The 25,515-nt window shown below is 33.7% G+C and overlaps 2 protein-coding genes across 6 annotated transcripts in view; both read right to left on the bottom strand.

Annotated features, from left to right (window-relative positions):
- Positions 1–15,233, bottom strand: part of LOC576914 (regulator of G-protein signaling 7) — a 63,656-nt gene extending 48,423 nt beyond the window's left edge. For 2 of the 4 annotated variants that reach the window (XM_011674058.2, XM_011674060.2), the window contains exons 1-4: positions 14,208–15,233; positions 4,373–4,469; positions 2,743–2,790; positions 2,036–2,194 (exon numbers count right to left, since the gene is read on the bottom strand). In XM_011674058.2, the coding sequence (XP_011672360.1) occupies positions 2,036–2,194; positions 2,743–2,790; positions 4,373–4,469; positions 14,208–14,291 (388 nt within the window). In that variant the 5' untranslated portion in view covers positions 14,292–15,233. The remainder of the gene's footprint in view (positions 1–2,035; positions 2,195–2,742; positions 2,791–4,372; positions 4,470–14,207) is intronic. The other 2 variants (XM_011674059.2, XM_011674061.2) reach the window with 1 other exon arrangement.
- Positions 15,234–20,482: 5,249 nt separating this feature from the next.
- LOC576855 (UTP--glucose-1-phosphate uridylyltransferase) overlaps positions 20,483–25,515 on the bottom strand; it is a 28,684-nt gene continuing 23,651 nt past the window's right edge. Inside the window, exon 15 of one of the 2 annotated variants that reach the window (XM_030998828.1) lies at positions 20,483–24,028. In XM_030998828.1, coding sequence (XP_030854688.1) covers positions 23,921–24,028 — 108 coding nt within the window. In that variant the 3' untranslated portion in view covers positions 20,483–23,920. The remainder of the gene's footprint in view (positions 24,029–25,515) is intronic. The other variant, XM_030998829.1, reaches the window with a different exon arrangement.

Raw genomic sequence — 25,515 nt, 5'->3', positions numbered from 1 at the left:
TCCTGAGATGCTTTATGATTTAATGGCCATGTAATGACGTAGAAAGACCTTGTAGTATATGTCGGTTAATGGCATTGAGATACATGTGCAACTTCCACAAGGCAAATATCAGGGACAATGTGAATCGTTCATGAAATAGTGTGGTGGATTTGCTTTGACATATATGTCATTCAAATTGTACTAAAACACTAATGTATAAAGTAGTGTTATATTTGTGAATTACTCATTACTCACTATCTGCATGGTATATTTAAAGATAGATGCCTTGTTTATTAAGGTCATAAGAGCTGATTATTTGATGCAAAAGTAATGTTTCTTGTTATTCTGAATACTCAATAGTATACTAACAATATCATCTTTTTAAATTATACTGCAGACTAGACAATTGAAGCAGATTATTTTTAATCTAATCAATATATTTTGACAGAAATAAGCTAGAAAGGTCCTTAAGTGTCTGCAAAATTAGGTCTAAACTACCTTTAAGACTCCTTGAAAACTTTATTGTACATAGAAGTCAGCATTAGCTACAAAAAAGGGAACTATAAAACCAGCTATTATTAGCTAGCTGTTAGCATATTATACAGTATCATGAAGAATGGATGAAGCCTATTGATGCATTATTAATGATGTGCAATCATCCTGATAACGATCATAAGATAATTACAAATATCCATTCCCAATGCAGCAACCTACCTATTGATACTGATAACCCATCTATAATAGGTCTTTCATCTGATAATAGATCACTCATCATCACAGGCAGGCATATCAGGCTAATCAGCATTTAGAGGTTCAGGGTATCAACAAACACATCATGAAGATGAGCAGATAGAGGCACGATTGTGAGTCAGGGACCAGAGAGAGGTTCCTACCCCCCCCCCCCCCATCCCCACCCTCAATTCTGTCAGTGACTGGGCAAAAGGCTGCATACCATTTAATCTTTCTAATCAAACAAAGTAATCAGCTTGACTGACAGTATTAGCTACACATGGTATCTGTAAGGTTGTATTATGATATAGGCAAGGTTATCTTTAATTTATTAAAGCATGGAGAGCAGGTAGTTTGGCAGTGCTATTTGGATGTATATGTAGCATACCAGCACAAAGAACATGTGGAGATGAAATAATTGGAAGTTTGACATTACAATATGAAAAACATTATGACCTTGTTATTAAAGAAAAGAATGCATCCTGACTTCCCCAAATAAAGTTGATCCGTTCACTCAATCATAATTTACAAAGCATATATATATATATATATATATATGTATTATAATATGTTGTATGTAATGATTGTTATTAAATTATATTTAATCTCAGCAACCACAATGACAATTGTGACTTATTTGCTTTATTAAATTGTGTGAAGAACTATTCTAATGCTATGTATGTTATTTTGAAATATTGAATGATTTTAATGGTTGACTGCTGATTCAATGGCTTATTTTATATATCAGTAATTGAAGTAGTTATAAACATACGCTGTTATAAAGGGGGTAATACTGATTCACTTGTATTAATTTAGAACATGCATACATGTTTATTGTTCAACTATTTGAATATTACATTTTTTGGGGATGCAGCAGTGTAATTGACTTATTAGGCCAAATCACACCATCATGAATGCATCCTTCTAAATTAAATGAGCTCCAAAATTTGCAAATATAATGAGGATTGAGGAATCCCTCTTGAATGTCTCTGAAATGATTATTGATGATTTATGTTAAGGTACCATAAAAATGTTAAGTGTGTCATGATTTTCCACCTCCCAACAATTTCAAGGTAAGAATTTAGGTGTTTTCAAATAGATAATCAAAATTAATATAATCATATTTTGGTCACACAGTAATATTGGAGTATATTTCTTTCATTTGGAGCTATAACAGAAGAGCTATTTTATATTCTGTTTCTTGTAGCTCCCAATAAAAAGATGGCAAGGAGTTAGTTTTCATGATGTTAATCAATAGATGCTCAAACAGTGATGAGCATAATCTCATTTCATTACAATTTGTATACAAAAATGAACTGTGACTTACCATAATCTGTGTTTTCCGGTTCCCAACAATTTGAGGGCCAGAAGTAAGGTGTTTGAAACCTATAGAATGTGTTGTCATCCTTCAGTGTTAGTACGTGATCCGTTATGGGGAAGAAATAGCCATGTGCTGCTAGCAATGACCCTAAATGTATTGAATTCGCTGAAGAGAATAAATACAAAAACAAGATATTAGACCATATGATTCATCTTTCTTTTACAACAAACAATTCAAAAGAAAAATGTAAACATATCTTTACATGCAAAGCAGCATGTAGCATTATGTTACATATTAATTTGATTTAAAATGACAGAGTTGGTGCAAATGATCAACTTAAAAAAAATTGAGGTCAGAAACTTACACTCATTAACATGACAAATTTTGTATCTGAAAGCTGGATTAAAAACAAAAATAGTTCCAATGACATTGCAATTTGGTAAATGGAAAGTACGGCCAGCTTTGAAACCTTAAAAAAATTAAGTGGTGCTCCAATTCCCTATCAATCTCCTTACCACATTAGTTTTTTTCATTAACAACCACACTCTATTTAGGTATATAAATTCCTTACAGTTAAATCTTCTAATATGCTTATGTAATAAGTGCATTTTGCCTTATTGGTTTACAACATTTCGCCATGAGGAAACATGTAGCTTGTATCACCCAGTCCATGTAAAACAAAAAGAGATTACCTGACGATCTAGTGTCATTACCTTGATCAATATCTAATGTCTTCATCAACCATTGAACCAGATCAGCTCCTGTACAAGAGAGAGAGAGAGAGAGAGAGAGAGAGAGAGGGGGAAAGGAAGAGAGCGGGTGTGTTGGATGAGAGAGAGGGAAAGACGAAGACAGAGAGGAGAAAGAGAGGGAATAAGAGATAAAAAAGAGTTGGTGAGTAATAGTGGGAGAGAGTGAGGGTGTGTGTGCGTAAGACAAAAGAGAGAGAGAGAAAGTGGGGAGAAGGGAGAGGAAGAGGTAGGGGTGGTGGAGGAAAGAGGGGTAGAGGAGAGGTGGAAATATGTAGGAAATGGTAAGGATGGGGAAGCGATAGAAGAAGAGGTTGGATAGTAAAAAGTAGTCGGAAGGAAATGAATAAAACAGCAATTAATTACATATCAAATATATACAAATTAAGGGGGAAAATCCTTTGGAGCTTATTTCTTTTTGTATGTTCAAAATATTAAACATTCTCAAATAAATCAACTGGAAATGGTACCCACATCTTTTAATGGATGTGGATATATTATATTCAAGCCTACTGTATAATATTCTTATCATTATTAATGATTAAACAAACTTGAGCAATACACTACTTCTGCTGTGAAAGTCTTGATGTCAGATTGTGAGATTATGAAAACAGTAGTATAATACACCTTAGACTTATACTTACCATTGTCAGCTTGACATTTTTATAACAGAATGATTTCATTGATTACTGTGAAGGTCATTTTCTATCAGCTTAAGTAACAAGTTTCAGACTACTGAAATATACAAGAAACCACTAAATAAACAACTTGACCCAGAAATATATGTGTAGTTAACAACTAAATTACTCATACCCTTACCAAGTTCTGTAATTTTGTATGTATGTGAGAAATTGACTTTGTCCCATTTTTTTGTTTCTTGAGAATGTGACATTTTAAAGCTTGCATCAAAAAGTATTCAACAAATGCCCTAATTCAACCATTCCACCTTTTATTCTGGAGTTACCCCCAAAACAAAAAAACATCACATTTTCAGGAGGTATGAATGATTTAGTTGTTAACTACATATATAAGTGTGAATTAATAGCTGTCAGCATTAGAGTTTCCACTTGCAGCCTATTACGTCATTGTTTGGAAATAAATGCAACACTTATTACTTCAGATGACCAACTTAATTGAAAATTGAAAGTCTGTAGGCCTATCCCAGATCAATACCAAATATTTTGTTTTCAGCATTGTCAGCTTGATATTCTACGATAGAATAATTTCATTGATTACTATGAGGATTATCTTCTGTCTTTAGAAATCAATGAATTATTAAAAAGCTTTAAGACTACTTATATGTATGAGAAACCATCCAATAGAATTAATAGCTGTCCGAATTAGAGTTTACACTTGCAGCTTATTATGTCATTGATGGGGAGGGGTAATCTAACGCTAATTACATTAGATTACCAAATTTGAAATTACACAATTCAACTCTGTGGGCCTTTGTCAGATAATAATAATAATAATAATAATAATAATAGTTGGTTCTTGTATAGCGCTCATGTCAGTCAGATTTGACCCTCCAGTCAACAGTACTACAGGCACTCATGACATGATATTAAATGTTGTAAATTAGAGGGTATCTTACCTGTAAAAACACTAGGAACTTTTGACATGAAACTTTTGACAGTCCGGACAGGTACACCGTTCCTTTCATCTTGCATTCGCTGAATCAATCTTTCGATCTGCAAGAGTGAAAATAAGAAAGTATTAAATCATTTTACCATACTGAATGTATCTTGTATCAGAATAATCCACATTGGAAGGAAATGTGTCATAAAATATGGAAAACTGTGAATGTATTGTTTACATTTTGCAATACTATAAATCAAAACTTTGGAATCATACAGCAATGTACGCACTGTGGTCATCTATAACTATGTTTCAAATACAAGTATGGGATATCTTCTATGTGCAGAGTATTTACTCTGTATCATTGTTTAAAAACAACATTGTTTAAAAACGATGGAACACTTTTCTGATAAATTCGTTCCAAATCAGCTATGTGATCACATAAACAATGCTTATTCACCTTGTAGTCACATTGGTCACAAAGTGTGAAAGCTGTGAAAAAAATAATAGTTCTAATTGTCAATATCTTTCAAATACACTTTATGTACTTTTGATCTTTTATACTTTTACAGTGTAAAAAAGTGTGAATATGCATTGTTTTACAGAGATAGCACTAAGAATTTGTCTGCAATTATTTCTGATAAACCATTCTTAATGCTTCATTTTCTCAAGCACAAATATTCTGTATATAGGTATACAACCTTGTACCACAACTAAATTATCATATTTTCAAGGTTTATAGATATTGTGAACTAGAATAAACATTTTATATACATAAAAATGCACATATACACAAGTAAGGCAACCCACACAATTGCATCAAATGCTATTTTTGAAATTCCCCTCACAGGGCTAAATTGCACATAAAATGACATTTCAACAGTACCCACACAATTGCATCAATTGCTATTTTTGAAATTCTTCACAAGGCTGGATTACACATAAAATAAAATTGTATCTTGTATGGTATTGATGTCAAAAAATATATATAGGACAAGTTTGGCAGGTTATTTTAGACAATGACAAAATATATGTGACAACATACTTAAAAAGCTTGCTGAACCAGCATGAAAATAATCAAATATAATACATCAAACACAACTGAGTAAACAATATTTAGTCTCATCTGTTGTATATTTACTCTCTCTTCACTTGATGAAGTAATATACCAGAAAGCATTAATTTTCTTTGCTATTTGCAAAATTCTGATGAGCATAATGAAATTGTTTTAAATCTTTTACATACTCTTACATATACACTATAAATAACGATATAATTCCTTTATATGTGATAAATATACCATCATACTGAAAGTATTCATATAAGGCAGTTTTAGTCAAAGCACTGGAGCATTAAACTACAACACCAATTACAGATAACATTCCTCTATTAATGAGTCTATATCTTCATGAGATAGTAAAAACCATGATACTTGGTCAAAACTGAACCCAATGTTTAAGATATCTACAAAATGAAATAAGAATATACAAACAAATCTGAATAAAAGTGATTACTAAGCGTAAGGATGTTCAATAATATCATGTCTGGGAGCCAAGATATCAAGTTAAAAAGATAACAGTCTTTACACTTTACATGAAAGGGAAGACAGGAAATATTTCATAATATACCATTTTATTGAGACTAGAATTACACTGCGGCAATTAGGTGTTGTTCAAAACTGGTAAAATAAGGAGATTAATTATTTTGAGACACACATGGAATATTATATGGTTTCTGCATGCCTGAAAATGGTAACACTACTGCTTCTTCAATAACACACAGAGTGATACTTCCACTAACATGCATACATACAATTACAGTAACAAACGCACACCCCATACGCTATAATGACAATACACATATGCACAAGACGCTACCCTTAGCTCCATAGCACCAAACGACACACACAAACACACACCCTCTTCCACCACCACTACCACCGGCCGCAGTAGCAGCAGCAAAACCACCCACTCCCACACACACTTACACACACACACACACACACCTTGTACAGCACTGTGTCTGAGCTGCTGAAATACGAGTACAGTCTGTACGCACATACCCAGCATTCAGACTAAATACATCATTTGCTTGTCACTGCATACAGTGTACCAGGCTTCTTCTCTTGGCAGCGCTGTGGCTTTGTGATACAAATTTGCCTATGTGCGTCACTGCATTGATTACACTGCCATTTTCGGCTCTTACATTGCATTTTTTCCTTTTGCCCCTTCTTTTCTTTCTCTTTTATCACTCACTCTCTCTCCCTCTCCCTCTCCCTCTCTCTCTCTCTCAAAGTCTCCACCTTTTCATGTCTATGTCCTCCCTGGTTGTAAACATGTTTCTTTTCATGCATTCAAGTGCTCCTGTCTAGGAACAAAGCTATTCTCCAGTATCTTGATATATCTCACATTAATCTTCATCTATTTTCACTATCATTTTAAATCTGGCAGTTTTGGAACTTTCTACATTATTTCTATCACTTTTATTCCACTAAATAAATTAATATACCAATAAGGAAGTGTAAACATCATATTTAATTAAATGTTTTTGTTCAATGCTTACAAATTGACTTTGAAATGTCTTCTTACAGTTTCATCTTTTATCTATGCATGTGCCTATACTACATCTGCATTTGTCTGTAAAAAATACACAAGGAGGTGTAATTATGGGCATAAAGGTTTTAAAATTTGAAAAGGGGTAAACATAAATTTCATGATTTCCTCAATTTTTGTATACCAATAAATTAAGGTGATTTAGTTGATTTGTTAATCCACTGATTCATAAAATATAAAGATAATAAAAGTGGGGGGAAAATTAAAAGAACTTCTAGTTTAGGTGAAAGGGGGTTTATCATTGGTCCCAGTCTAGCACAGTTATTACAGGTACAATAAAATTACTAGCTCAGACACTACACTTACACAAACTTGTGGATTCTGGACAGAAAACATTGAACCTTCTATCAGTTTCAACTTCCAGGAAATATATAAACACAACAAATATCATGTAGATGTAGAATTCTTGGTATATTCCAATTCCGACTCCTTCATACACTGTTCATGTGAACAGGGAGATTTCAAGTGAGGCATTTTGGTATTAATTGATTTGACATATTCAGGCAAAGTCAATTTTGATAATAATGTGATAATAATTGCAATATCATCTACTCAGATTCATGTACATTGGATGATCAACATATAAATTCAAAGCAAAGAATATTTCAAGCCTTACACTACAATAGGCAAACCCTTCGAAATAAAAACGGAGAACTCAGCACTGCTTATAAACTTAAAATTATATGAAAAAAGATAAAGTTTATGAAGAGAGATGATACTCATTGCCGTATCAACATTATAGTTTCAAGTAGTAAATTACTTCAATATTACTGCAATAACAAAGCAACGTCTAGTTGACTATAGAGACAGAATGTGATATAATGCATCACTATAATGATACGTTCACATCTAAATAAGATGAATGAAGAAGGTAGAACCGACATGGTTATCATTAAGAGTCCCTAAAATAATTGCCACAATGTGTAATAAACGTAGGGACTTTACAATAAAATAAAATGTTTAGGCCACTGGAAGTGCAAGTCTGGTATCTAATTATCACATTCTACCTGATACAAACGGTGCCAACTGGACAAGGGATAGAGGTGGCACCATGTGTACACCAGATAGACTATGTACGTCATGATGTAGGAAAACAACAACCATTCTACAAAGCTCTATCAGCACAAAGCACCACAGGATAGATATGTCATGCTTGCAATATAGTCTTTAGAACTTGTGTCTGGTTTCAGCTCTACAACTGCTCCATAACCCATGTAACTTACATGAATTTCCATATACTTGTTTTAGGTTTCTCTGTTTTATCTAAATTCTAAGAGGAATCATGAATACTGGATGCATTTTATATTTCATCTGATATTTTTTTTCAGGAGGGCAGCTGTCTGAATCTGTGACACAACTGTAGCACCCCAATCAAAGCAATCTTCATTGGGAATTAGATGAGTACATTTGATTTGATAAATATATCACCATTCAAATCAAGTATTCAACGATAGATCATTTAAGTTAGTGAACCTTAATTAAATCATGATGATCAAAATATGTTCTTTTCATGTGATTCACTGATATCATTTGTTATGTATTGAAGCTTTGAGCCTCTTGACTGTAGTGTGCAGTTGTTAACATATAAATCTAATTACATTAAAACTAAGTTAAAATCCTCCCCCAAAATTAGCATTAAGATACATGGAATATGGCAAATTCTCCCCCTGAAATAATCATTTTGACCTTTAAAAATAATTATCTACCCCCTGGATAGCAAATTTAGTGTACAGATAGTCAATGTTATCACTTCAATATAGCAAAAAGATGATCAAAGTATAATTTATTTTTGACTCAACCACGATTATGAAAACAATTTCAGACATATTCATGTGAATAAATGTGCAAGCTTGGCTTTGATTTCATTGGATTTGATATGTCTCATCGATTCAAAATATCTTCGCAGTCACAAAAACTAAATTGTGATTGTTTTTTTAATGATTGTGTACCAAATCATATAAAGCAACATCTACTCAAATCATAAAACATTATCCTTAAACTGTTTCATCTACTAACACATCTCAAATAATTGTCCCTTTAATTTCCTTTACTAAGCATATTCATCTCTGGATATCCCAAGTGATTTTACACTTTCAAAATGCATTTTCAAAATGCATTTTAACCAGAGTTCTGTTTCTATATGTTACTGTTCAATTTACCGTCAATCATGGAGTTTACACAAGATACAAACATTGGCATCCAAATAATGTAGAACTCCTAAATCACACGAGTGTTTTAGTTCCCTTTGTCTATAATGAAGCGTACAAGTGCCACTAACATTTGTTCAACCTTCTACTCTCTTTGTCGAATTCTCAGCTTGTCTAATCGTTATGTCATGAAAACCAATTACTCCATCATTTTTACAGGTTGTTTATACAAAATCAAATCAATAGATTATACTTGAACAGCTGTGCTTCACACATTGGTCAGTTTGTACAAATACACATTATGATTTACACCTTTCACGCATCAGCTGAAGTAATTGAAAAACCCATTCCGCCCTAAACCTCAGTTTGTAAAAAAAGAAAAAAAAAAAAAATTGCTTCTAAAAGTATTGAGCATAAAATTGTCTAACCATTTATATACATGTTTATAGTATTGTCAATGAGGACGTGAAATGGCAACTCGGCAATATAAAAACATCAACCCTGATATAATTCAATGCTACCTTGCCTGCTAATTTAATTGTCCTTAACATTTGGATTATTAAACTGCTTGATTGGATGTGCTGATATCATTTTTGAACAATATTCAAATGTGATAACTCTGATGTCACCTTTTTAAAATATTGATTTTGATTATTAGAGGGCCTTGAAAAACTACACAAAATAGAATATAATGCTACTTTATCCTTCATTATCATGTTAAATATATATTGATATGTGTACCATATGTTAACTCTTTGAATTCAGTGCCTGAAATAATTTTTGCTGGAATCAATAGAGAATACGAAATTAAACTATAGTTCATGGCTAAATTTTTTGTTGTAAGGTAAATTGTAGGAATAATTCCAAACCCAAAGTGACATTTGAATCAATTAATATTCACATTCTCTAATTTTGAGTTATTAGTCAGTATCATTCTGCACATGAAATCCTATTGCATGTCCTTCCTATCAATCACTTCACCACACTGATTTAACCTTCAATGATCAGCGCTACTTTGTTTGAAGTCAACATTGAAGGTGATTTTGAAAAACAATGACCTTTCCATTCAGTCAGTGCTCTTTACTTGATGAGTTGTCCCATTACTTCAGCAATTAACTTTGTGTCTAGCTCAGATTCAATACAAATTTCTAATCGACTTCATCATATCAACAATCCTGAATGTGTGTTTTATGTCTAGCCTTGAATATGGCCCATGTTTGGAACTGTTCAGGATCACATTGAATTCTTTAATCATAATATTGTGAAGGTTGGCTCAGACCACGCGGCCCAGTAGCCCTTTATTGTTAGCTTTTGTAGGGTTAGGCAAAGATTAACACTAACAGGCACCCATGACACAGGGGCACCCAACATTTAAGTCCAGACCCCCCCCCCCTCCCCCCTCCCCCCCCCCCCACACACACACACATTTTTCAAAATACAATTTTTACATATGGCTCCTGCATGCAGACTGTACAAAAATTTAATCTGGACCTTGGAGCCCTGGGTTAGGATTGCACTTTCAGTTAATACGTTAGGGTTGGGAATAATTTTTGGTCCAGGGTTAAGATTAGTAATTCAGTTAGTGTAGAAAATTAGGCACTGAGCTATTGTCACAAGAGCATGGGCTGCACAATCAACTAAATTCAACTTTTGTTTGCAGGGCAGGAAAGGGTGGAGACAACGAAAGCTTTTGCAGAATTCCCAGGCTGGTAATGCTGAAGTCAATCATCGGTTATGGAGGTTTGCCAGGTTAGCAATACTGAAAACAATCAACTGTTATGAAGATTTGCAAGGATGGAAATACTGAAGACATCCAATGGTTATGGAGGTTTGCCAGGTTAGTAATTTGGAAGACAACCAATAGTTATGATGGTTTGTCATGTTGTAATGTTACAATGCTACAAGAAATCAATCATTAAGAATATTTCACAATGGTATCACAAGTGAGTAATGCTTTGAGACACCCAAGTTTATACAGACTAGTAATGCTAAAGACAATTGATGGTAAATATTGACATGACTCAGAGCCCTCATGACAACAATTACCGCAGTGTAAACAAGATCTTCAAATAGCAAACAGGTGACAGATTCCATGCATCCTAGTTAGAGTGATGATCTACAGATATACACTGGAGAATAAACACATTTGATAGGCTGCCTTTCAACACTAATAACTCCTCTCTTCTCAGTTTACACTCATTACTAAATTCCAGGTATTATGTTTATTGTGTTTCTGTAGTATAGCTTGCTCAAATTATTTGCTTAGCTCTGACCTGTAACTACTTTCAGTGATGTAAAGAACATTGAAAAATAAAATTATATTCATTCTGAATTACTTTTTATATAATCTCTTACCAAGTACAGGAGCAAGTCTGATTTTTCTTTTAAGTTTCATACAAATTGAAGAACATATTATCATGAGGAAAAGTATGTACCTGCAGAATATCTAGGACACTATCAGTCAGGCCGTTACAGATACAGATTCTGCCATTGTTTATATTCTACTACTCATATACATGCCAAATACAAGGCAGTAATTTGTATAGGTTTATATTGGAATCAAAGCTACATGTTATTTGATATCCATATGAAAATGAAATCCAAAATATGATATGTGATTGAAAGTGCATGACATAGAGAATCCTTTGTGAGTGAGTCAAATACAGTGTATCAAATGCATGCATGTAAAAATACAATAAATCTCCAATACTGGTATTACAATACATGTAGTTTGACTTGTTGAACTGCATGTCATATACATTACATTTGAAGTGGATATAGGAAAACATGTCAAAACCGTCTGTAAATTAATTGCAATCATTGATTTTACTAGGAATATGCTCCAAGGTTGAAGTGCAAACAGCTGTGGATATTTGCACACATGGTTCTACAACATTTCAATAGAAAGAAAAAGCTCCTTTTTTGCATGTAGCTACTGCAGAGGTCACATTTAACTAAATAATAAATTGCAGTAAGTGCATTAAGTCAAATTTGTAACCTGAAATTGGTCCCTACCTGACTAATGAAATTCTCACAGATTTTCACAGAACAATTGATAATAGAAATGTATGAACGTTGAGTATAATCAATCTGAATGTATCAGGATTACAATACTATGTCCCAGGGACTTTATGGTAGATTAGCCCTCTGCTAAACAAGTTTTATCTGATAAAGTGTACAACATGAACACCAACAACTACTACTACTGACAATACTGCTACTACTACTACTTCTGTTACTACTACTACTACTACTACTACTACTACTACTATACTACTACTACTACTACTAGTACTACTACCTCCTACTTATACAGTTGTGTTCTCCATAATGTTTGAGGATTACAAGATCAAACTTTGACAGGGAGGGTTCTCTCTGTATTTTAAAATCAGAAATAAAGATTACCAGCCTGTAAAATTCTTATATCAAGCCTAAAAGTCTAAAGTAAATTATAAGGGCATTTTTGTTCTTATCACCAGCATGTTATCACCCGGTCACCATGCACAGCCCATCAGTAATAAATGTGCTGGTATTGAGATTAAAAGGGTGTAACAGGGCATGGATATTGCTCACAAGAAGGCTGTATTCTTCAGTCCGTAATGCACTATCATCATTATTCTGTTATTTTATTATTATTATTATTTTTTTAAATTATATACTGTTCATTTCTATTCTGCCCTATCTCTATTTCCTTCTTCCCTATTAAAGCACATAGGGACTTCCTTTGTGTGAGTGATATGCGCTATACAAGTAATGTTCATTATTATTATCATACTTTTCATTACAATGATATTAAACTTCCTTGTACAACATGATTGTACATGCAGAGCTACAAAATAAATATTTCCTTGTAATCAACTCAGGATATTCTTTTGTCTTTATGCATTAAAATGTGCATGTTACTATGTTCATGCTGATTGATAATATATTTGAATTTGCAGAATGAATAAAAATATTTATAATGGAGAAAGTTCTGACAGTAAATATATTTATAGTGCAGTAAAGTCGCTGAGAAAGCCATTATGAAAGTGTTTACTAAAACACATATTGCATAACCATTTAGGCAGAACAAAACTTCCCAGCAATACATTGATGCCTGCTAATCTTTTATGAATAAAACATTAGAATATAAAAATGGAGAGCATAACAGTTTATGATGAAACTCCTACATCATGATTTCTCAAAACTGTCTGGGTAGATGGGCCAATATATACCATAATATAATATGTCAGGACAATCTGGATCTTCCACCTTAGCGATTGCTTTTCTTTAATTTGACAAAAACCGAAGATAAAAAGAAATAAGGTTTAGGAAAGAAAAATATCATATTCATTGACAGATTCATGATTCTCTTGCAGATTTTGAGAAACACAAGACCCAAAATTCTTTACAAGCAAAATTAAAATAATCTTGATCAGGGTAATTATTTAAAACAGCAAGGTGTGTCAGTTAGTTAATCAAGGTGGAAGACATTTTAATTCTATAATTAACGGCAAAGTATTATTAAAGATATGAATAAGATTTCATTTTTTCAGGAACTTGATATGTAATTTCTGATATGTTACCAATATTATGCCACAGTAAACAATACCTTTATTATACTAAGGGAGAAAAGAACACTTACATCCTGTTATCGAGAATTGTGTCATGATGAGCCGGATAACAGCATTTCCTACGGGCCATTCTGTTTTGCAATGCTGCAGCCTACTTCCTATGCATTTTAATCACATTTCATTTTTACACTGGTCCCTATGAATTTAAATAAGATCACATGTTTTAATCATAATCTACACTAGAACACATGCACTATATCATGCTACGACCTCAATCATCAATTTAGTCAAACTACTTTCAAGCAGAGTGATCGGCCAATTTTTACCATAAATGGTACATCTAATTCTAGGGACATATATAATTAGGGATATATACATTTTGTATTAAAACAGTAATCAATCCAAAAAAAATTGCAATTACTAATAATTATTACTCTATGCGTTTGAAGTAAAATGTTGATATTAACTAAATGATAAACCAACCACCACCACCACTGTACCCTATTCCATTCCCTAGTTTTAGATCCCACATCAATTACCTTTCGATAGACGATAAGATTCGGGTGTGAGCATTCCTCATCACCAGCACCGTTGACCCGCCGCCAGTGTGCCATTTTCTGCATAATTTACACCTGTCCCTCTCTTTGCTACCGAGTCCACACGGCCGTAGCTGCTGCAACCCCCGGATTGTCACTACGTCAACAAACTCTTTCCACTCTTGCATACACCTTAACTCCAAGAGTACAATCACAGGGATAATGTATCCAATGTTTCCAATTAAACTGCGCTAACACAAATTACGTCAAGTTCGACATATTTCTCATCTTGAAACCACTTCACAATCGATAGAATCATTTCCATGAGAAAGAGGCTCTCTGGATATACCAGGTTCATTCCGTGGAAGCGCGAAGAATGAGCCGTGTCTCCTTATAAAAACATGTCTTCCTCTAACTTCAAGAGAATTACATTATAGTGTCCTTATATATAGATATATATTCATAAATATATATGCATAATATATTCCATGTATGAAGTCTCGAACTACGCTTCGCAACAATTTATGTTTTAATACTTTTACCTCTAAGGCAAAAACAATATAATCGCGAAACCAGCGATCGCTGGCGCTACGTTACTATCGTACGTAGAAAGCGTAAGCGTTTATGCACCGTTTGCACGGGCGGTCTCTCCGTTTCTCCATGCACTATGTGTAGAAATACTGTGAACGTGAATCCAAGCCGATAAACTGGTACGACAATACGCGAACTTCAATATGACAGCTGGTCGACAAGCCGGGATTGAACCACAAATCAACTCGTTAACAGGCACTAAAATACATCTAAAAACATAATCCCGGTCCGTTCAGGGTCCACTTGTGCTTCCAATGCATCATGACAAGTCATTGTACCTTGTACATGGAATTAATTCCACTCCCTTTCCAACCGTGCACAGTGAATTCCGTACTTTTCACGGCCATACCTATAAACACGTATCGTCTATGATAGAGAACGGAGCGAGAGGCAGCAAAGCCGAGGGTTCGGTACACCGAGTGTACCAAGATATTGCAGCCTGTCAATATATACGCCCGTTTCGCGCGGCATTATCTCGTGCAAAAGATGGAGGGCTTTACCCTCTTCCTCTTTACATGTTGAATATAATCATAATGATATGCTCTGTCTTTACCATTGCGCTGTCTGCGATCTTGAGTTCATCAACCCACAGTCCATCAGAACTCGATCCATTTAATATTTATTTTTATTATTCTACTTTCCAAATTTAAAAAAATCGCCTGATTTTCTTTCAGTGTCATAGAGGGAAGATACAAAGCAGTGATTAGTCTAGCCTATATGCCCTATACGTAATAAAAGAGGTGTCCGAACTTCACCTTGGCCGGTAGATAAGGGGGCTGTTTATCACCAACGGATTATGGAGATATAGGCCTAACCTTCCCCTGTCCTTTATGTTTCTACCAATGCTGTGTCCCTCAAGCACACACACAAATAGAAACTTGTGCTCCCCATTTCAAATTTCGGGTTGAATAAAAGTAACCTAGATATCTGATGCGATGACAGTGGTCATCATATTTCATTCGGAATTGTGCCCCAGCTCTTTTTTTAAATACAAAAACCTGGGGTCGCCCTTGGCGCTCTGGGTGTTTGAGGGCAAGTAATTACATGCCCCTTTTAAATGTTATTTGAATGTTAGCAGGAGTGTATTTAAATATTGCCAGAAAGGATGCAAAACAACACAGAATCGATGTAATATAGGCTTTGGTCGTCGCGTTTTATCATGACTGAATATCAGGGTTGAATATTTTGAGGCATACATGCATATTAATTATATACACCGACAACACATTACTCCAGTAACCAATGTAATGGGCCCTCAGAGAGAACATGTTTAATAGGGCCTACTGATGAGGCTATCCTGGGTGAAGAAGACATACTTTTATGATATTTATTATTATTATATTCTAATCAGATCCTATCCGACTCATTCCTTCCCTTTAGATCTTTCTCTCTCTCTCTCTCTCTCTCGTTCTCTCTCTCTCTCTCTCTCTTTCTCTCTTTCTCTCTCTCTCTCTCTCTATCTCTCTATCTCTCTCTCTCTCTTAATAATGATAACAATAATAAAAAATAATAATAACAATAATTTTAAAAATGATATATATAAATATTCAAATAATGATAATAATAAGTTGTTTTTAATAATCATAAGAACCATGACAATCATAATAATATTTATAATGAAAATGATAATGATAATATAATGATAATAGTATTAAAGGGAAAGTCCACCCCCAAAATAAGTTTGTTTCGATAGAGGCAGAATAATAAGAAAATCAGGTGAGTGAAAGTTTGAGCAAATTCTGAATGAAAATAAGAAAGTTATGAATTATTGAAGTTGTGATCAATCAAATACAAATTGGCAACTCTGTGACTTATTATACGAGCTCTCCTTCATTTGCTTTGTGCATAATATTCCATAAAATCATGTTTTCTTCGTTATTGATGACGGAATATATAATTGTTCCTTGCAGGGGGAGTATAGAAACATATTTGCAATTATTATATTTAGGGTGCATGTATGGTTGAAATTTTTCTTGAGGGAAAATGAAAATTTTAGATTTTTTTAGTACTGAGCAAAATGGAAGTTGAGCTCGCATGATACGTCATAGAGTTGCCAATTTGTGTTTGATTGATCACAACTTCAATAATTCATAACTTTCTTATTTTCATTCAGAATTTGCTCAAACTTTCACTCACCTGATTTTCTTATTATTCTGCCTCTATCGAAACAAACTTATTTTGGGGGTGGACTTTCCCTTTAATGAATATTATGCGCCATAAGCCTTACGTTAAAAGCTAAAAGCACTGATTTCTCCCCCTCCCATTTCCTCCCCCCCCCCCTTTTCTCTCTCTCTCTCTCTCTCTATCCCTCTTCCTCTCCCTCTCCCTCTCTCGAATGCTTTTCGTCCAAACACGGGCACGATCACACCTTGCTTCCCCAAAAAAACTATACACTTTTGAAATGGCTGCCATTTCAAAAGTGTATATTTTTTTTTGGGAGATGCACGGTATACATATTCATGGCCTAATCGACGTCCATTGTTTTCCACACTTAGGCTTATAACAAACTTTGTATTTCACCCTTCTCCCACATAATAGTCCATCAGTCATTATATTTGTGAATTTTAACCGAACAGATTATTAATAGACCTATATATATCCACATATTTTTTTAAGCTGACCCTTTGAAACGTATAGTTCTGATCTACTCTCATGTGGAATACCGTCATACTTTTCAGAACTATTATTATACACTATTCAAAGCTGTTTTCTCATGATCTACAAACTTTCCAAAGCTCGGTCAGTCTTTCTTGCTTCTTCCTGGTTGCTTTTGTTCATATTGTTACCACATAGTGTCTTTCTATATATCAAACCCTTTTACAACTAATCTTGCTGGTAGTGTACTAGAAATCGATATGATCTGCGTGTAAAGCTTCTTCTAGGCTACCAGCCTGTTATAAAATTCAATTAGCAAGAAATACACAGTAGATTAACATTGCTACGTGATTTAGAAGGTAAACCTGCCCTAATGCAAGGACGTGTAATTAGTGTTCCTAAAATCGAACTCCTCACTTGTATGCATGTGTCGGAACTTTATTTAGAATATATATATATATATATATATATATATATAAGATCAAAGAAAAGAAACACAGCAAGGGATTATTTCTAAGAAAATGAAATTTATAGACAATTATTTTCGATCACATGTCATAGGTGATAGTTCATATTTAAATTTAGCAGTATTAGATTGGCAAACAGAAGAGGGAGGTTTGTTTTAATATAAGCTTTTTTTGCGGCTTTACACTGTCTTTTCCATTTAAAAAAAATGTCTTTTATCATTAATTTACAAACAAAGCAAACTCTTCGATTTCGTTTAAGATATAAAGAATGTTAGGTCAATTTTATTTTTGTAACAGTATTTAGTGTGCAAATATACTTTGAATGCGTATCCAGACATTGTCTTGGCTGGATGGTATGCCCTATCGAGTTATTGGTGATACATGTATTGCAGCAGGCCCCGATGATGTAGAACGTGGAAGGTGTCGCTAAAGGGGATTATAGGAGACATTCGGCCCCTTTCAAATTTTCTGTCAGCACAATTTATAATTTATGTAGAAATTGTTGGTACAACTGTACATATATTCGAAAATGTAATGATGTAGTCTCCCTTTAATGTTCATTTTAGTGTGTGCAGCAGGGCTCCATTGTAAAGCACACCCTCCGTGGCCCTTGAATAAGACTACCCTGCTTTAGAAAAAAAAATGATTAAATAGATAATAAATAATAATCATTCATATTGTCCGAAAATTATTTGGAGATTCATTTATACTTAAAATCAATGTACTGGTTATATTGTTATATTGCCTTTACAAACATTTGTTACTTCGAAGGTTGAATAATCTGAACATTTTTTTTCCTTCTTTTTCCGAATAACAGTTTTCATTCCGAAAAGTAGATGAGAACACTATTCCACTTATGGAATTAAGAACCTTCAGAACACAAGTGCCCCGATTTTATACATCTAGTTGACAATCGAAGGAAAGACGCCGGCTAGATTAAATTTGTAAGATGAGTTTTACGCTTATTTTGTGCCATATTAACTTATATGATTTTGAATCGACTGGATTTAATTTGATATAGGTGGGTTTCGTGTCATGTCTTATTAAAAACATTTAAAATCATTAATTATTTGTACGTGATACAATGCATATTTCAGATGAAGAATCCGCAAAATATGATATCTTACCTGAGTGTGTCCACAAAAAATGGCATTTAATATGACAATGTTAACTGCCCCCCCCCCCCCCCCAACTCAGTGTTATTTAGGGTACGCATATACATGTTCCCTCCTTTTGAAAACACCCCATAAGTCCGGTGTGTAAAACGGGCTTTTTAGTACTACGAGCCGGACTATGGTGCGTGAAAAGTACCCCTTTACCGGACATTTTGCTAGCACGCATGGTATCCCTCCGATCACAGAGTGTGGGGGGGGGGGGGGGGGGGGGGGGGGGGGGTTAACCGTCACTTTTAAGATAAAGAAATAGATTAATACTGGAGGTGAGGAATATTGGCCAATTATTTTACTTCATGTATTTATATGGAATTTATCTCATTATTTCTTTTCATCCATAAGTGAAAATTGGTTTTAAAAAAAAGGATATTGTATTCTAATTATAAATTTCGTGGTTTCTGCTCGCATCAAGCCGTGTATCATTAGAATTATTTACGAATCAAATGTTATTTGACATCTTGGAAGTTGCTAACTCTTTTGACTGAAAATGAATACAAAGTAACTATAACATGATCGGTTTGACCTTGCTTTATTCATCTTAAAAGTCAGTATAACTTTCTAGGCAAATTATTATGTCAATTGGGCCGACCCTCTCCAATTTAAGAAACTACATACAAAAAGACACCTATATGAGCAAATCATGCCTGTTAGTGCTTTTCCAATGTACATAATTTCCTGCAAGTGATACCCCCCCCCCCTTTGTTTTCTCTTTTTCCTTCACTATTTTGCAAATCAAAACGATATAACAACAAAAAATGAGAATGACGACTTGTATTATTTAATTAAAATTGACATTGTGCTCTAATAGAACATAATGCTATATAACATTTACTCACAGGGTTTTACCTTGGTAATCAAAGGGAAAAGGCAATAAACAATGTTAACAAAAAATACACACACATTAAATTAACATCGCTTTTTATCATAAATGCTATTTTATTAGTCAATTGATGAAGTAAAATGATTAAATGAAACTCTGTATATTGTTTCACTCCACTAATGATGAATTTATGTGGTTTGAACCTTATTTATTCTATTGAGGGACAGTAAAATAGATGGAGCAATGTTATTCATGTAACTAAATTATGTTAATGTTAGATTCTCTCATCCTGAAAAACTTGTTAGAAACTTCTCTCGGAGTAAAAATGCTGATATCAAGAAGCATCACTTCTTTAAAAAAGCGATGTTTCATAGCAAATGAGCGTAATTTCTACTTTCATGGTCCATCTGTCAAAATTACATTCTCTACCTTGTCATATAAATTTATCATGCAGGAAACTTGTTTCATTTTTAATTCATCTAAAAGCATAATAGAGACTGTGTTCAACTGGATTTTATCAAGTAAGAGTTGTAATATGATTGGACATTGGTAAAAGAATGTATGGATGGGTGTTGGGATGATATTTTGGTAGTTTCAGATACATCTAGAAAATAGACAACTTCACTTGGTATATGTAGAGCTTTAGTATAATTTGTTTATTAATTCAAAGAGTAACTTTATCAATGGCCATTTCAAATCAACAGCCATCTAAAGCATTAATAACAAATCAAAATATCTTAATTCCAACTTTAGGAATATAAGATGATTTTTTATAATGATTATGAATAAAGTTAATATATCTTTTTAAAACATGAAGTTTCATAACAGGTGGTAAAGATGGGATTATAACAATAACATGACATTTTTATTTAAATACCTTTCATAACTTCTAAAAAGGTGAACTTAACTTGTGTTTGTATACCACACTTTCAGGAACATTTAATGACTCACATAGTTAATTCAAAGGTTAATATATCTTGTCTAAGTCAAAGGGCAGTTCTGAAACGGTTATTTGTTAATATTACTCTTATAGTTGTGTTATATCCAAGTCCTTCAAAAGGGAAACACGATCTTCTAGCATACAAAAATACTCTTTGATATAGGGATATAATAAAATAAGTAATATAAAAACTCCTGTAAATCAAAACAGGAAAATCCTTAAATATCATAGTCCCCAAGATAACTCATTACATTTTCATGTAAGCGAATGTTGTCAGGAGTAGATAGAACAACAATGATATATCTTTGGACAGGAAAGTGAAAATGTTCTCATAATTAAGCAATGTCTCACTTAAAGCTTATCTGAACATTAGCATAGGAACAGTGATAACAGGCTTACATTTACTGACAGGTATCGAACATGATAACGATAACATAACATGACATGTACAACAAATCTCTATTTATAGAGGATCTTCCCACTGCACTATTACTTTAAATTTAACCCCATCAGCATTGACAAATCATAAATCCCTTTTACAGGTCAATTAAAAAAATTGATTCTTATTGCTTAAAGCCCGTCTGCACTAGTTTTGCCAAGAGGGATTAGACCTCCCTGCACGGTCACCGACAGGTGGTTATCTCATCAAATCGGCTCTCAACTAAAATAAGAAAAGGGGATCATGGGGGACCCATGGTCACCAATTAGGCATTGTTTGCTATATGAGGGTGCTAGTACTGCAGTGGGGCTTTAATTGGTTGTATGCCATCTTTTAAATGCTACCCTAATTAAAGGTATATATTACATGCAAATATATGTCATGTAAGTAAAATTGTTCTAAAATGCCCTCAATAATGATGCTTTCTTTTTCTTTTAAAATATAGTCCATCTGAATAGCCTATGCCTAGTACACTCTATGCTGCAGCATTGTTTATACAGATATTTGCACCTAGGACACGTGAATACATTTGATATACAATGGGTCTATATACACAAACTTCTTATGACATACAAGATGGTACAATGGTATTAATGAATGAACGAAAATGAGAATAGGGAGTAAACTACTATTAATTAATGCGCACCCATATACTAATTCAGAATTATTTTGTGTACAAGTCTTATATTGATATAATATTCTCTTTATGCTCTTTAGTCATTAACCATTTGAATATTCTATCTTTTCTAAGAATAAACAGATTATATAATATTTGGTCATTTGTCCTATAAAATAGAATACTGAATTAAATCTCTCTGTACATTTTTGTCATAAGCTAGATGTATACCGAGTCTACATGTATACACAAATATTGTCACACATACAAGAAAATAGATGAGAATTTTATATTAGTATTCAGTAATTAATTTCTGACACTTTAGTACAGTTATTTTTAAAACAAAACAAATATAATCACACATGTAAGGAAGACTAATGTATACAGACCATATCACGTTTAGACAACTCTGCTCCTTGATTTATCTTCTTCAGCCCACTACGTATAAGCATTGACAACAAAATGTGATAATAGCTCCCACAAAGTGATCTTTCAGAAAGTTTGACACATGCACTTAATTACTTGATGAGGTAGCCACATCCATGCAAGTAGCCCTATGAATGTATTGTTCATGATCAAGCATAGCAGTAACAGCAACAGTGTTTGAAAATCACTTGTCAATCATTTCATGCAGAGGTTGTATTTCTATTTCACACAGAACTCAAACATAAAGTAGCACTAATTCTATTTGCAAAAATATGCTTTAGACAGGAGCTTTTGTGAGGCTTATTATGGCACAGGAGCAGCTCTGCTCTAATATTTCATGTCACTTTAATTCAACACCTCCTACACCCTAGCATATCAAGTTTATCAACGGCACATTTTTACAATCATAAATCACTGCACTTTGTAAATGTACTTTTCAAGCAAATAACCACCTACCTCTTCAATTGTTTTTCTGCAAAAATACCAGAAAATATCAATTAAAAAATCTCCAATATTATACATTATCAATATATATTTTGACAAAGTAAATTGTCAAGCTATTAAATCTGTTCTCCTCAAACTTTCTTTCAGGAAAATTTCACAACTTAAGAGGCAATCCAACCTATGCATCTAGTTAATTTGTGAGAAAGTAGAAAAATAAGAGATACAGAATGTCAAGAATTTGAAATAAACCAGGCAAGTATTATGAGAAAAATATGAGATCAATCTTTGCTTATTTCTATTTGCAAAATGATCAGTGGACTGTGACAAATTCACAGACAACTCTCTCATTTGTTAACTACTAAAATATCATCAATTCCCATTTTCTACCAATCACCTTCTCCCTTCAGGTACTAACCCACATAGATAGCACATTATTACACGTCCTCCAAAAAGAAAAGAGCCTCCTGAATGATACATTTGAAAAAATTGATGTTTTAGTCAGTTTGTGTTGAAATATTGAAGAGAGTTGTCCGGCACATTCTCACAGTGACATTAACAATTCAGCCAATTTGAAATTCCTGTATGTATAGTGATTACAACATTAAAAAATTAATTACTTTCTTGTTGACTGTTGATAAAACTTTCAGCAATCTGCTTCTCTGATTGTTCTGCTTTCTTCAACAGCAATTTGCTTTAAAAGTTGGATCTCCCTTTGCAAATTTATAACGGATTAAGATCTTTAACTGATCAACGGTATTATACTGCATGATGCATGCATGACCTGTGACACAGTTTAGGCATTTGAGATGTTTACTGAAACAGCATTTGTTCATGTTTACATTCCAAGAAATGGGGCACAAACAGCTGTACGTTTAAACTGTGTAATGTGATCTGCAAACTGCAGGCTTGTCTGGGTTTGTGGTGACATGTCTTAAATTACCTGTCTATAAGAATATTTAATGCTGTATTCCAGGATATTTCTCTGACAGGCTATTTAGAATGATTAGACAATCACATGTTTAAGCAGACAAGCAGATAATCCAAATACCTACAAGACAATCTTTTGTTTATGAAACATAATATATATTTCTCTATATCTATCTGTTAAATTGACTTTGCAATTCTCTCTTATGCTATGATATCAATGGAGTACAATGAAGAGTATGATTTCAGAATACACATAATCTCCAATGGAGTTCCTTTCCATCAATGATCTAAGATTCTTAGATTTCCAGAGACTATCTTGTTTTCCAGTATGGCTCCTGGTGGGATATCAATTCTCTCTCCATGATTGGCGATGATTATCACTGTCCCCTGTTTGAAGACAACAACAGAAAATGAGCAATGTTTTACACATAATTATGTAACCACAAAAACACTAAGGAGAGGTTTGGCCCATTGGTTGGAGCGGTGGTCTTGGATAGAAATGGGGTAAATTAATTCAGAGATCACTGTGTTGAAATGTTTTGTCCTCAATTCTGTCCATTCAGATGATATTACAGGAAGATCTTTCCTAGCACAAAACATCATTATGCTTTTTGATTTACAAAAATCTATTAATTCATGAATGTTCTATATTCTAGACATTGGCAGAATAAATAGGTTACAATGAAACTTAGTTATTAGAAAAGTTTAAGCTTCCTGTATGGTTTCATTACATTAATTGAGCAAGAATTTAGAGCTTCAGCTCATTTTTTGATACTTCACTTCATGACATGCTGATTAAGTAATAATTAGTGTTCAGAATGACTATACGTAGGGCAAGATCGGTCATATGAATCCTTGGTATTTCAAACAACGACCATCACTGAATTGGTGACATTTCGCATAACCATGACAACACAATTTTCTCCAGGTTTGCAAGGATTGAAATCAAACAATCTCTAAACAGAAATAAGACATGATTAATTCCATTTATAGTAATACTTCAAAGGTCAAGATCTACATCACATGGTAGAAAAGAAGTAAACATGTTTGTCCACATTATTGCAAGAGTAACATTTTTTTCTTCTTCATGGAACCTAGGAATTGAAATCGACAGATAAAGGTAAATGGGCTGAGGTATTAAAGACAGAATGAACGAAAAAGGGGCCTTGTAATAGAGACTTGGGATACTGAAGGTTGAAATGTAATGAGGTTAAAGAGAAGGTTGAGTACTGGTAAAAAAAAGAAAATTATTTCTCACAGAATCAAACGAAACTTACACTGAATGTTCAAGATTACAAATAAATGACATGTGCCAAACAATTTTGGAAGAAAATGTATACTGGCTGAGTAATGAGCATAGAAAGACAAGGAATCAAGGTAGTACCAACCCCGACACCATTCGTGTTGTCCCATACATAGCTTTCTGTGTATGTGCTTGTTACGTTACCAAGACTCGGTCAAATTTATTATGATTTTGATGACTCCAGAACCTTGCAGTGCACACCAATACTTACATGCTACATGATCAACTGTTTCTGATCCTTTCCACACCTTTTCTTTCACAATGCAATCGCATTACCAGTACTAAAGTTTATCTTTAATAGTGTAACTTCTGTTACTCCCACATAAAGTCTGCTCAATGCAAGAAAGGTATTGACTTCTATCATTCAACACACAGATAAAGCCAGTGTGGCTCGGAGTCTGAGTCCTTCACATGAAACTGGATAGACAGAACTCAAGAGCTGGGGTGCAGGCAATGCTTAGCTTAACTTAATTTAATACTTTAAAAGGTTTGTTTCTCCTGCTTGGGGATTGATGTGTAAGTGTACTTCATTTCCAAATGTCATCTACTATCTTTTAGTGTGATTTTAAAT

This window comes from Strongylocentrotus purpuratus, unplaced genomic scaffold (genome assembly GCF_000002235.5).
Source record: "Strongylocentrotus purpuratus isolate Spur 01 unplaced genomic scaffold, Spur_5.0 spur5_scaffold_5, whole genome shotgun sequence".
NCBI lineage: Eukaryota > Metazoa > Echinodermata > Echinoidea > Camarodonta > Strongylocentrotidae > Strongylocentrotus > Strongylocentrotus purpuratus.
This window is presented reverse-complemented; position numbering and strand designations above follow the sequence as displayed.